The 13981-nt window shown below is 52.6% G+C and overlaps 1 protein-coding gene across 4 annotated transcripts in view; it reads right to left on the bottom strand.

Moving 5' to 3' along the window:
- Positions 1 to 1674: 1674 nt before the first annotated feature.
- Positions 1675 to 13981, bottom strand: part of SIDT1 (SID1 transmembrane family member 1) — a 48043-nt gene continuing 35736 nt past the window's right edge. For 2 of the 4 annotated variants that reach the window (XM_037390436.1, XM_037390437.1), the window contains 12 exons: positions 13684 to 13757; positions 12977 to 13100; positions 11747 to 11864; positions 10642 to 10778; positions 8737 to 8845; positions 8326 to 8340; positions 7460 to 7536; positions 6262 to 6308; positions 5360 to 5465; positions 4926 to 5036; positions 4080 to 4193; positions 3082 to 3144 (listed from right to left, as the gene is read on the bottom strand). In XM_037390436.1, the coding sequence (XP_037246333.1) occupies positions 3082 to 3144; positions 4080 to 4193; positions 4926 to 5036; positions 5360 to 5465; positions 6262 to 6308; positions 7460 to 7536; positions 8326 to 8340; positions 8737 to 8845; positions 10642 to 10778; positions 11747 to 11864; positions 12977 to 13100; positions 13684 to 13757 (1095 nt within the window). Of the gene's footprint in view, positions 3145 to 4079; positions 4194 to 4925; positions 5037 to 5359; positions 5466 to 6261; positions 6309 to 7459; positions 7537 to 8325; positions 8341 to 8736; positions 8846 to 10641; positions 10779 to 11746; positions 11865 to 12976; positions 13101 to 13683; positions 13758 to 13981 lie in introns of all 4 variants that reach the window. The other 2 variants (XM_037390434.1, XM_037390435.1) reach the window with 2 other exon arrangements.

Below are 13981 nucleotides of genomic sequence, written 5' to 3'. Positions count from 1 at the left end.
ACCCGAGCGGGATCCACCTTCCGCCGCCAGGTCGCAGAGGAGCAGGGCAAGCCCTGCCTCAGGGAGAGGCCTCCTCTGGTTTGGCACTTCATGGGAGCTGCTGCTCAGCCTGCTGGTGCTGGGCCGCCTGTGCTCAAACCCCACACGCCCCCAGCACCCAGGGCTTTATCCTGCACGCCACGGCACTGCTGTCCTGCAAGCACCTCCCTGCAGAAAGCCCTGGAAGCCACCCTGAAGCCACACACAGGGCTCGACCTGAACTCCAGCCGCTTCCTAGCTAACTGTCCATGCAAGGCCCATGGTGAGGACTCCGTCAGGAAACTTCCTCCTTTCCTTCTCCTGCTGTGTCCTGGCCCCAAAGCACTGCCCCACTTGCTCCCCAGCTCACACAGCAGCACCGTGACCATTACGCAGCACGTCACCTCCCAGCAGACCCACTGCTGCAGCACTCGGGGGACCTTCTGGGTGCCAGTGCAGCAGGGCTCTGTGTGGCCGTGCCTCCGACCTCCGCTCCTGCTGCCGCGGCCAGGGGCAGGAGGGCAGACAGCAGGGAGGGGATGGGTGGCACTGGCACTGCGTGTTTCCACCTGGCCTCCAAGTAAAGCTCTGAAAAGAACGTATCCTGCACAGCCCAGATATTACTACAACAAATGTTGGTTTCACTGATCAGAGAACAAAGTGCAGCACTCAGGCTCCTACAGCAGCCCTTGCAATTGCAGGAAAGGGACAGGGAGCGCAAAGCACATGTTGCAAAAAAAGCTGTCAGGTCAAACATGCAGACACCTCTGGGTACAGAAAGCCAGGTGGCTCCACCTGCACAGCACATTTATAGCCATGCTGGGCAAGACAGAGCACCACAGCCCCACCACGAGCCCCTGGTGGGGGCAGCTCAGCCTCGCTGCACTTGGCAGTAAGGATTTGGGAGTCTTTTTGCACCTCAGACTTCCTGGCATTCTTTAAAAAAAAAAAAAAAAAAAAAAAAAAAAAAAGCTGCAGGCAAGCTTCTGTAGCTAATAATGGATTCTGCCGTTTTAGACACACCAAGAACATACGGCAAGGCTGCAGGGCGGCTGAATGGAAAACACGGACTATCCTCAGCTTCATCCTCCTCTGCTGGTGCTACTCAGGCAAAAGCAAGTGTCACCTCCTTCCCTGCAGCCCATGCTGACACTGTAAAGGAAACTCATGGTTCACAACCTGCCCGAGAAACCTTCCCTTGTTTCTAGCAGGAAACATTCACAGCTCCATCTGCACGGCAAACCCGCAAGCCAGGCCCAAAGCCCCGTAACACAGCGCAGCACGCAGGGACCGCCACCACCCGCGGCATCCTCTGGCGTGCCCTGCCTCACACGCAGCCACTTCTCCGGAGCAGCGTGGCTCTGCTCGGGAAGGTAACGGCTGGCAGCCTCTCGCAGCATTTCTCCTCCGTTTCCCTTCCCTCTGCTGAAGAGGCTACAGTGAGCAAGGAGAGCGTCTGTTCTTTATTCTCTTTAGCCTCACAAAGGCAATTTGGTTAAAAGAGCAAGCAGGTCACCCGCACCTGTGCTCCAGGAACTGGTTTTGAGGCTCCGAAGGATGACAGCAGCTGTGTGACACCACTGGGCACCCCTCTGCTTTCTTTGCCATCGCTGAGAGCTGGGGCAAGAAGAATTCAGATCAACCTGCAGAGCAGGGAACCAGGAATACTCATTTTATTGACAGTCTTGATAAACTCCAACTTAGAAAAAAAAATGAAAATGAGCTAATGCAAAACCTTTCTAGGAGATACAGACTTCTTAAAGTAAAAATTACTATAGTTGTCTGCTTTGGTGAGCAGAGGTGGAATAGAGCCTTTGCATCACTGGGTACATGCACATACACCAAAGGAAAAATGTTCAATGACAAGAATAAGGACGGCAGGCCTCAAAGAATACTTTTAAATTCAAAATTAGCAATAACGGGTCACATCTTAGATGCAAGGCCTGAAATAATTCACACCTTATTCTTGTTTTTTTTTAAACAGCTAAGAATTCAGGAAGAATGCAGAAACCATTTAAAAACTTATTTCAGATGCAGGAAAGTTGGAAAGTTTGGTCCAGACCCTCAGCTAAAAAGCTCAAGCACAACTGCCCGAAATCTGCCTCCACACTCCCAGCCCCAGAGGGAGCCGGCCCTGCCGTGTTTGCCCAAAGCAAGCCCGGGGGGGAGAAAGTCTGAGGGTGCCGGGCAGCCCCCCCATTCCGCCTCGCCCCCGCGGCAAGGCCACGCAGCAGGAGCCGAGCTGCCAAGGAGCTGCCCAGTGTGCCGGGCTGCGGCTACACCGCACCGTCGCTCCGAGGGTCGCTTGAGGTGGCGTTCCCGGTGCTGCGAAGGGCACCGTCACACGGAGCGCCTGCGGCGGAGCTGCCGGAGAAGTGAGGCTGCTCGATACGATACGAGTAAGTGGGAGAGGCTGCAAGAGCAAGCTGCGGGTTCTGCCTCTGGCGCAGCAGCTCTCCGCCATCTCCCTCCAACACTGCAGTCTCTTGTTGCCGTGGCTTCCCACCAGCTACAGGAGGAGCCTCCCCAGCAAAAAAAGAACAGTCTCCCACCGCCACCTCAGCCTGGAGTCCTTTGCTCCCTTGGCGGCTGCAGGACAGGAACCAGACGCTCCCCGTGCTGCTGCAGGGACTCTCCAAGGGCAGCAGCCTGGGGTACAGCACCGGCTGCTGATGCAGGAGCTGCGCCGCACCTCTCAAGCCTGCTCATGGGAGAGGAAGCGGAGCACATCAGCAGGGAGGAAGGAAGCAAAGGTCTCCGACACCTCCTGCTTTTCCCTCTTCACTGGCTCCAGGACCCGCTGCACCTACAAGCCAGAGAGGGCTGTGCATTGGCCTCAGCACTGGGCCGTGCCTGCCCCAGAGGATGCGGGGGGAAAGGAGCAAATGTTGTCTTCCCTCCTGGGCCTGCCCCAGTTACCGCAGCACGCCTTCACGCTTGCTGTGGGATCCAGCTCCCGTGCTCCCACGGGGGTTGTTGGCTACTGAGGTAGGCTCGTTCCCCACAGACGCCAGTGGCCCGATGCCTTTGAGCGGTTTGGGACGCCCCTGGTCCCCTGGGGACTCAGAACACCGGGATCTTGTCCCTGCGCACCACATCCAGGTCATCATCCAGGGTCAGCAGGACCTGAGGAGGAAAGTGTGAGGTAGCTTCAGGTCTCGCTGGCCAGCCCACGGCGGGGGAGAATGGCCACCTCCTGCCGGCATCTCATCACAGGGGTGCTTCACCTGGGCCGTGTCTCCAGCATGTAGAGGAGTCACGACAGCAACCCATGCAGATGTGCCAGATTAACTGTTTCTGTTAGTGCTCCCAGCAAGTCACTCTGGCAGCACAGCTGACAGGTTGTTCTGCCTACAGTGCCGCAAAGACCTGCCCCAGCCACGATGGAGATGCTGCTTGTAAACCGGTCCCTCATCGCTAGCCTCTGGAAAGCCATCCAGGAGGCAGCAGTGCGAGAATCACTTGACCACAGCTGAGACATTACAAGTGGCCAGGCAGCTCCTTCGCAAACAGTTTGCATCTTACATGGCTAGGGTTAACGTCTCCCTCTCCACTTCCCCAAAACACTACGCTGTGACCCCACTGCAGGGGACGCCTCCACCTTTGTCACCAATACAGATCATCAGGCCTGAGAAGAGGTAGCAAGTAAAGGAGCACAGGAGTCAACTGCAGAAGTAATGTAAAGTCCAGCAGCGAGCTAAGCATGCCAGTGACCCTAATGCCTGGGTCAAAGGGAGTAGGGTCCCTTCCTGGGAGGTCCTCACAAACCCACAAGAGGGTTGGTCACACCAGCAGCCCCTCAGCTTCCCCACAACAGCTGTTTGACCCACAGCCCCAGAGGGAATTTGAGGCTGGGAGGCACAGGGGGCAACAAGCCAAAGGCGAAAGCTTGATCTCTGATCCCACCAACAAGGAGCATCCCACTGTGAAGGAGGCCCAGAAGCAGTCAGAGGAGTTGGGGCACTTCTGTGGGGCAGCCACAGGTCCATGCAGATAGAGGGACAAGGAGGAAGAGGAGAGGTAAGGCCATACAGCAGCGTGGGAGGCTTAGCAGGACTCACCAGAAAGGAGAAGAATAAGGCAGCCGCGGAGAGGAAGTGCCAGACATCATGGTCATCGAAGAAGCCCAGCAGGATGCACGGCCGGTTCTTCTCCCGGGACTCTGCTGGAGTCTCCTAGGGGAGCGGGCAGGGGGTCAGGACCTGGTATCCACTCACAGAGGGCCACTGCTGGCCATGTTGGACCCTCTGGAGATCACCCAGTCTTAACCCTTCATGCAGGAGCCAGGAAAAAGCACTGTGTTGGCCAGATGTGGCGAGAGCAGGACAGGAATGCACGGTCATACTTAGAGCTGGAGGTGGATCTGGGGCCACAACCCACATGCGGGGAACTCTGGTTCCCACATTTGAGGTCCTGCGTAGTACAAGCTGCACAGCCTTCAGCAGGCCACCCTGTAGCAAGCCACTCACTTCCACGGAGATGGACACAGCATCTTGCTAGAAGTCAGGATTTAAGAGCCTCCCAGGCCATGGAGAGCCCCCACAGCCCCAAGCAGGTTATTCCCCATTGGCCACCTGCTCCAGGGAGAAGTCGTCCATCCAGCACTAGTCAGGATTTGCCCAGTTTTGCTTTCATTTTCCCAACTCCTCCTCTGTCCCCTGGTGAGGGCCAATCATCTCTGGATCACCTGGGTCATAAATAGTCTCTCCACAGCTACATGCCTACCATCATTTTTGGCCGGGCCCAGCTTCCCATGCTTCCTTCTCAGTCTGCTGGAGGAGTTAAACCCTTTCAGTTCTCCAGGAGCAGCCCTACACTCTTCCCCAGAGCATTTTTTGTGTGAACAACAGGAAGGAAAGATGAGGAGAGAGAAAGATGGACAGAGGATGGTGAAAGGGGAACTTTACCTCCCAGCTGCTGAGGGTCTGGAAGAAGAAGTAGAGGGCAGCTGCCCACACCACTGCTGTGGCCATGATGCAGAACATGGGGATGGGCAGGAGCTTCTCAGAGCTGCGGAGCTGCAGACAGGGACATAGCCTCACGATGTGCCCTGAGTTCTGCCCAGCAGCCAAAGCCATGCGCAGGGCTGACAGGACAGCCTGGACCATCCACCTCTGCGAAAGGCTGCCCACCCCACGGAGGCACAGCCCAGCCACCCCCGAGATGGCTACACAGAATTCCTCCCCAACACCAACACCTTGTCCCACCTGGAGCCCCTCAAAGGCTCCTCCACATCCCTCTACAGCACCACAGGAACCCAAAGTGCAGCCAGAAAGAGAGGCCCATCCCTTCCCCTTCGGAGACAGGCACCCCAGGGACAGCTGCAGCTGCCTCCCTTTACCTTCATGATGATGTAGAAAGCCAGATACAGCAACAAGTTACAGATAAAGATCCCCAGTATGTAGGAGGCGAAGTCTCTGGGCCGATACACCAGCCCAAATATAGCACTGAGAGAGAGGGAAGAATGGACATTAGACTGCCTCTTTTGCTAGGGTACATCCCCAAACTGACAGCCACCCACTGCCCCCCAGGCCACAGAACACTGCCACAGCCTCCCTATTCCCCGGAGGAGAAGCTCTGTTCGCCTCTGCTCCCTGCTGAGCAAACTGGACCGTGGTGAGCCACTGAGAGCAACCGGAGACCCCAGAGGACAGGCAAGGGCCCTGGGTTGCTTCAGCCCCTGGCCAAACACATCTCACTTGCTAGGAGTCGGCCCCAGACCTGTATGTTTGGCAGAAGGCAAGTCCATGAGAAGCAGCTTCAGCTAAAAGCAAGAACTTGGGACGGGGACTATGATTTTAGGTCTCATCCAATAGTTGGTTCCTCCCATCCATTCAGTTACTGCTGAGCTGGCTCTGTACCTGCGACTAACGAGTCTGCTGAGGCTCCTGCACCTTGGCCACGCCAGAGACCTCCCAGCTACGTGGGAAGCGCATGTACAGCGGAACACGGCACCAGCCCAGCCCTCCGCAAGCTCACTCAGACACAAGCCATGAGCCAGCACCGGCTGAAACACTTAGGGGTGCCTCACGTAGCTCCGCAGTGCTGCAGTGCATCCTGTGGAGGTGCCTAACATCAGTGCTCATCAGACCAAGCTCCTTGCCAAGACGTGTCCAAAGGACCCCAGCACAGGATTAGTGCAGACACTGCTGCATTCCCCCGTCACTTCAGGCCACCTGCGTGTCAGTACTGAATCCTGCTGCCCACATGCACAACTACACAAGACACCAACACCTCACTTACAAGGACCAGTTGACCAGGTTTCCAACAATGAGCAGCACCATCCTGTCCTGAAGAGGAGACACTGATGATCATATGAAAGCAGAAGGAAATGCAAAAAGAGGCCTCTGCCTCAGAAATTCAGGATATCATCATTATGTGATGATTTGGAGCCTGGTTCCTACAAACACACATGCCCCTGGCTCTGAAGTTTGCTCTGTGGGAGCTTTTGCCAGATGGAAACTGCTTCAGCCCTCACAGATTTGGAAGTGTTGCAAGGAGACTAAACATCTAAAGAAGAACAAGTCCAGAACTTAAAGCTTAGTCTCACAAGGCTCTGCAAATCCTTTGACTGTTTCCACTGTTTTTTTTGTTAGACTCCTTCCCTCCCACCATTTTACAGAAAAATTGTTGCACAGAGCAAGGACATGCTTAAAAGAGGCAGCCGGGAAAGCTTTGGATAGCATCCCACGCATGTCCGCACAACCTTTTTTCACCCATCTCACCATTAGCAGGGAAGCGCTGTAACTACAGCAGGCAGAAGGGCTGCATCTGTGGGGCACGTGCATTTATGCTTACAGCTGCTTCCACGATGTAGCTATTTCAGGCTGGCCAGGCTTACTTTATGCCCAAATGCACCAAGCTTGCTTGCAAAACTCCGTCTGACACTTATTCAGAGATGGGAGAATAAAAAAAAGATAATAGAAAAAATAAAAAGGATGCCTATGGATAAAAACTTAGGCTTCAAGCCCTAATTAGCACGTTGTGCCAAGAAGAAAGTAATCTGTGAGACACAAGGTAACAGCTACTATTTCTTACTTTTATTGCTATCTGCCCTGAGGTGCTGCAGAAATAGCAATAGCTGTTGCTTAAGCCACAGAACCAAAACAGTCGCTGGCCGCCCAAGGGAGGCTGCGCTGCACAGAGCCCCGTCCATACCCATTCCTTCAAACAGGTGCCCCCAGGGAGCAGGAGCAAAAGGAAATCCCCTCATGCTTGTATCACCTTTGCTCTGACGTTTTATTCACCAAGCCTGAGATCTGGGGAGGCCTGGAGGTGGGGGGTACACCCCTCCAGCAGAGATCTACACACACCCAAACATTTTGGGGGAGGGTGAAGAAGGGAAGCAGGGAGCATCACTTCTGCCACACCTCTTTCCTCTGCGCATTGCCTAGAAAGTGAGCAATTGCTGAGAGAGGTGCTGAGATGAGAAATCACCTACCATGTACATCGGTCGACTGCACTGCTGGATACAGTCCGTGTACAGCACCATCACTGCCCGTCGAAATATCCCCAAGTCTGTCAAAGAAGAGGATAAAAAGCCAGAACAGCCAGTAGAGTGAGCTCCAAAATGCCTACGGGGAAAGACGCTGGCACCCACCGGCTGACAACAGAGAATCCAGCCTGCGGGTGGTCAAGGTGTCAACAGATTAATTTCTCGCCCTTTGGGAGCATAAGGGCTGAGCATAAAGGCAGCCACCACGGGATGTGGATGGCATTTAGGCAAAATGACAAGGGGAAAAAAATAATTTAAAAAAAAATCCCCTCAACACTAGCACTGCCCAGAATTCAAACAAACAGTGTCTGTACACATAAACAGGCTGGCTTTGCAACTGCATCTCTGAAAGAGAGATGTGTGTGCAGGAAGGGGGAAGAGCACCTTCCACAGAACAAGCTGCCAGAGCAGAGAAACAGCAGAAACTGATCCCACAGCCCTTAGAGTGTCCTAGAGAGGCAGAGCACGCAAGTCACTCCTGCTCTCAAAATCATTGCAGATGCTTCACTGGGGAGCCATCAGTGTCAGTGGCCATGGACAGACATGCATGCACACACATGCCCCTCTTCAGTCACAGGTGTGGAGCTTGAAAAGGCTCCTGCGCCAAGATCAGAGCTCTCCTGTGCTATATCAGCCCCTTCCTGCCAGGGTACGGGGCTGGCAGCGCTGCTGGCAAATGCACTTCACTTCTCAAGAGCCGACCCCAGGTGGCACGCGAGCTTGGCTCCCCACACACATCCATGCGTCCCCAACCGCTACAACGCTGCTCAATCAGTTCAACAGAGAAATAAAAGAGAGCTGCTGACAGTTACCTGAGTCAGGACCATCTGAGGCAGACAGGAGCGGAAGAGGAAGGAGAAACATGTTTGTAAGCAGAGCACAAGAGCCAGGTTCCCCACCAGACCCTCTCCCCCCTCACCCCATGACAGGGTTTTATGTAGCTCACCACGCTGAGCACAGCCCTAGGGAGAGCTGTAGCTGAAGGGCAGGCTCCCTCCGAGCCCAGCTCTTCTGCCACTACACAGCAGAAACTACAGGTTTCTGCTGACTCCCATGGGTCTGGGAAGCAGCAGCGCAAGGACTTCAGAGGCCAGGAAGAGCATCAGGTCGATGAGAGGACAGGGTAACCCAGAACACAAGCACAGGCCACAGGTGACTCACACAGGCGAGGAGAGGAGACACCCACACACCCTAGAGCGTGACGGTTCAGTCACAGCACTTACCAATCTTGAAGCGGCCCATGTAGTAGATCTGGGTGCTGAGAGCCAGTGAGGCAAAAACGTGGATAATTGAGAAAATGACCCAAAACCACATGTCATTTTTCCCAAACACCTGAAAGTAAAGACATCAAAAGCAAACTGAGCCCTGTTATCAGCAAGCTAATCCTTTCCTCTCCTATATCACCGTGGGGCATTCGGGAACCTCACTGAACATGGAAGAGAAACCCCTAAATCTTCCAACATGAAAACACGTATAAATCCAAAACTAAGTCCAGAGAAGCAAGAGGAGCTCAGCATTCTGGAGAGGAGATGATTCTTTCTGAATGTCCCATCAGACAATAACAGCAGTATGGAAGGATGGCATCTGGCCCGGGGAGCAAAACTGCAGGGACCCCCAGGCCAGGCAAGCGCTCTCGGCTGAGCTGGGCAGCAGCTCTCTAGCCAGGAGCTGCATTTTCACAAAGGCAGCCAGGGAGCCAACTGGTACACCAACAACTATGCTGCAGTAGACCAAAAAGGACAAAACTGCTCTGCAGGTAATTGCTCCTATTGTACACTTCTGCTTTATTTAAGGACTGGAAGTGACCTACACACGCAAGTTAATGCTATATTAAAACTTTAATTTTTTTCAGTTATACATTAAGGAGTCTGGAAACTCTTATCTGCTGTCAGGCTGTGACCAAACACTACCCTCCACTGGGGCACACCTGAAATTTTCCTTTTGTGTGGGGAAAAAAACCTCAAAACCCCACCAAACTAAAAGCAGAAAAGCCACCTCTATGCGGATGGAGCAAGGGAGACATGCAGCTTATAAGCTCCACTGAAGAGCTCCAAAGCATCTCACAAGAAAAGACACAGCATCCCATAAGAAAACCCCCTTGTTTTGAACCTGGGTGTGCAAATCTGCCAGAGCTATCAAGAGATTCTTGAGACGTCCCAAGTTCACCAGCTGCTCCTGCATGCCTTATCCCACACACAGTATCCTACCCAGAGACCTTTGCAGAGTCAGTTGATTCCCTGCATTATGTGTGATAGCGAGGGGCCAACAGCCCGCTGGGATCTAGCCGCCCGTTCAGAGCAAGCAAGCAATGGACTTTGCCTGGTTGCTGCTGAACAAAATTGAGTCCTTCAAAAGAAGAGAAACAGAGACATCCAAGGTAAAGCACAGGCTGGGGATTCAGACAAGCCCAGCTCAGTACTTGCAATGCTATGAGCAACCAGGCAAAGCCCTGGTACCAGTCTGACTGGTCAGTTACTGTTAGTGCACAGGAGCGACTGGTGGCTCCTGCCTCACTGCCCATTTCTATAGGCAGGGACTCAAGAAACTTGCCTGGGAGCCCCCCAACCATTATGCTAGCCCTGCGCCTCTCCAAAGGTAGGAAGGCCAACTGCAAGACCTGTGCCCAGCAACAGAGAGTTCTCCAAAGGGAAGAAAGAGGCACAAGCAATTAAGTAGAGAACACTCATCTTGGCAGCTCAGCCAGCCTCACCCCCACCCCCTCCTCCAAGGTGAGCCACCCCACAGGAGACCCACTGCATGCTTAGATGTGGATACCTGGATACACGAGTTTCTGCTCTTGAGGAGGACGGCATATGGTGGGCAAAGCCCAAAAAGGAGCTGACCTAGAGAAAATTGCTCTGCTCTCCTCCCCCCCCCCCCCCCCCCCCCCCCCCCCCCCCCCCCCCCCCCGCAAGCTCAGGGGAAAGGAGGAGGGAAAGCCCAGGAGTACTGGGAATACACATAAAGGAGGAGGGAAAGCCCAGGAGTACTGGGAATACACATGCTAGCAGCTGCTTAACACACTCTTATCCTACCCTGTTGCTCTCCCCAGTCATTTGCCCACTTAAGGTGTGCTCCCAGCCACACCATCTCCTCCCAGAGAAGCAGGTAGGTAAGAGGGGCCATACCACTCCAAGGACGGCTAGACAGATCACCACAGCAAACGAGGCATAGGCAGAGTAGGCGCTGGCATTGATGTCTGGGTGGCGGGTCTGGTAGAGCTTCAGCATGCACAGTCCTGCGATCATGTACATGAAGGAGGTATCTGTGAAGGGAGCACAACAGAAACACTGAAATCAGGTGCTTCCAGTAGGCTGAGAAAGCTGCTCCAAGTCCATATAAAGAAGCACAGCAGCAGGGCCAAACCCAAGGCTGGCAGGCACAAACCCATGACGCTGGACTACATTGTACACCACTTTGTGCTTTGCCATTTTGCAGCACATCTACCATGCTCTGGGGCAACGAAAACTAAAGGGGCTCAGAAAATAAGCATCCACAGTGCAGCACAGAAGCAGAGAGGGAATCACAGAATGATTGAGGTTAGAAGGGACCTCTGGAGGTTGTCTGGTCCAAGACCCCCTGCTCAAGCAGGATCAACTATGAAAGGGTTGTCCTGTTAGGCTTTGCAGATCTCCACAGAAGACTTCACAACCTCTTGGGGCAACCCATTCAGTCTTTGGCTACCCTCAAAGTATTAAAAAAAAATATAATATTTTTTTCTTGTGTTCAGATGGAGTTTCTGGTGTTTTAATTCGTGTCCATCACCTCTTGTTCTGTCACTGGGCACCACTGAGAAGAACCTGGCTCACACATCTTCATTCTCTCTCATTGAGTATTTACACACATAGACAAGATCCTGCCCTAGTCTTCTCTTCCCCAGGAAAGCAAAAGACCCCACACGGGAAAGTTTCCACTCAGAAGGCAAAGACTTCCTAGGCTTGAGCACTCTGCCACTCAAGGCTGTGCACTTACTATTTTCCAACACTAAGCTGTAAAAGCAAAGGGAGATCTTGCCAGCAGAGTACTACTAGAGTCCCACGGTCTGGAGAGGAGGCTGAAATGTGTTAGTCCCCAGCATCCAAAGCCTCACTGCCTCCTGACCGAGTCCTGGAACAGGCAGACTACAAGGCGGTTTGTAAGGGTAGAGGGATGGGAAGTGCCAGCAACTAAGCAGAAGACGGAGCACGTCAAATCCTACCTACAGCTCAAAAGGAGAAAGGAATCTCAGCTTACCAAACTGGAAGTTGGAGTAATTAGGGCAGACATGATAACAGGCACTAAGCACGCCTTCCATCATCAGAGCGATGCCCATAGCGTAAAAGAGACCAAAATGCTTTGGGATCCCATAGTCCTAGAAGAGAACAGAGCTGTGTAGTAAGTACTCTTGCTATATCCTGACAACAAATGAGCTTGCACGCTCCACCACTTCATCCCTCCTAACCCCTGCACGTGTCCTTCAGTCACCAGCACAGCACAGCATACTGTGCGCAACCACAGGCTCTGGATTTAGCCACACTGCATAGCCAGATGAATCCACAGGCAACAAACAAGCTAATCACACAGAAACTTCTAGTCTAAGACCTGGTACTAACATCTTAAGACTAAAAAATATCTGTCCTGTATCTTGTGCCACGCTACACCCTGCCCAAAATTGGGAAAGCACTGGGGACCCAGAACAGCAGCTTCGCTCTTGGGGTCAGTAGGGAGTTAAAAGCACCTGAGAAGAGCCCATCAGCCCACATGAGAAGGCACCTCCATCACAATCTGGCTGAGATCTCATCTGAAAACCATAAGCAGCAGACCCTTAGAACTGCTAAGGCCTTTACTTGCTACCAAGCCAGTGGAAGCAAAATTGTTTGTCTCCAAAAGCCATCAGCACCACTGCCCTCAGGGCTGCAGATTTCTCCATCCTCTCCCCGAAGATACTGAAGAGACTCCAGAAGCTCTGGCTACAAGCAGCTCTGCTTCAGAGCTACAGGCTGCCAAATTCTTCTGCAGTACCATAGGCAGCTCTATTCCCTCTTGCTAACAGGAGTGTCAAGAAGGAACTCCTGATTGTTTAAGACAAATCAAACCTCACTATAAACAAAAGCATCTTGGGACACTTCTGCTGTTCCAGTTCCTCCACAATAAGCACTGGAGAAAAACCCACAGCCATGATAGTCATTCATCTCCTCATCTCCTTTTCTTTGCAAGCCCAGGCTAGGTCACCACAGCAGTACGGACGTACTGTAAACTAAAGTATTGGCGTGTGCAAGAACGTAAGTGTCCCACCTAGATCCTTTTTCAGGGGAGGGAAAAAAAAAAAAAAAAAAAAAAAAAAAAAAAAAAAAGAGGAGGAGTATTCAATCCTTCAGCAAGGAAGCAAATGGAAAAATGGAAACCCACTGTGTATCACTCAAGTTTTCAAGTTCTCCCTGTCTTTCCTCCCTCCATTCAGCCCCATGCAACCATGATTCCTACCAGGGTATAGATATCTTTCATCTCCATGGCCCGACGGTGGAGAATGTCCCTGCGCAACACAATGAGAAGGAATAGAAAGCCCAGCAGCATGTGGCCCACATTACTGAGGATGTTGTTGAAGGCACTGCAGGGAAAAAGAAGGTTTAAGGTAACGGCAGTAAAGCAGCAGGAAGCTGAACCCTGAGCCATGACAAGATGAATCCATTTTGCTCCCCCTCCATCATCCTTCATCTCAGCAGCTGCCAAACACCTGACAGTTTTATACCCTGGATGACAATTTTAGGTTAAATAGTTCACCTGCCCCAATAGATTTAGCACTTTTTGTGAGATTCCCAACTCTGGGCTTTCTTTGTACTCCCACATTCATTCAGAGAAATGCTGCACTGAAAGTACTGATCTGAACTTCTTTGCAGAGCTGCTGCTCTTTGGATACAAGTGAAAGTGTCCAAAAGAGCACAGGAGCACCTAATTGTTGTGCTGTAGGTTTGTTAGGGCAACGCAGGTACCATATGTTCCCAGGTGCATGTGTGTCCGCAACAGAAAGCCGCTGCTGAGCAAAACAGTAAGCTCAGAGTCCTAAACTCTCAGTGGTTTGTCTTGCCACCACAGTTATTGCGAGCCTGGCAAGGATAAAATCCTGACCCAGGCACAAGACAAACACTCAGGAGGCATGAGACTATAATGCAGTGACAGCAGGGCTCACTCACCTCAGCACCCCAAGGGGATGAGCGCACAGAAAGTTGTAGTAGCAAATGTCTTGATTGCCCGTCACGTTCACTACCTGAATGGAGAGGAGGTGGGAGACCAGATATTAGCAAATCCTCCCTGTTCTTGGGGGGTTTGCTTTGTGCAAACACTGCATGTACACAAGGCATGCCAGGACACAGCCTAGCTCTAGTGCTGGCAGAGGGGAGTAATGAGACCTGCAAGTGAAGCTTTTTTGGGGGGACAAGATGTTGCCACAGACCTGACAACAGTCTTCAGAGGAAACATGTTATGTGCTCT

The sequence above is a fragment of the Falco rusticolus genome, chromosome 5 (assembly GCF_015220075.1).
Source record: "Falco rusticolus isolate bFalRus1 chromosome 5, bFalRus1.pri, whole genome shotgun sequence".
NCBI classification, from domain to species: Eukaryota; Metazoa; Chordata; class Aves; order Falconiformes; family Falconidae; genus Falco; species Falco rusticolus.
Note: the sequence above shows the minus strand (reverse complement) of the source record. Positions and strands in the feature narration are given on the sequence as shown.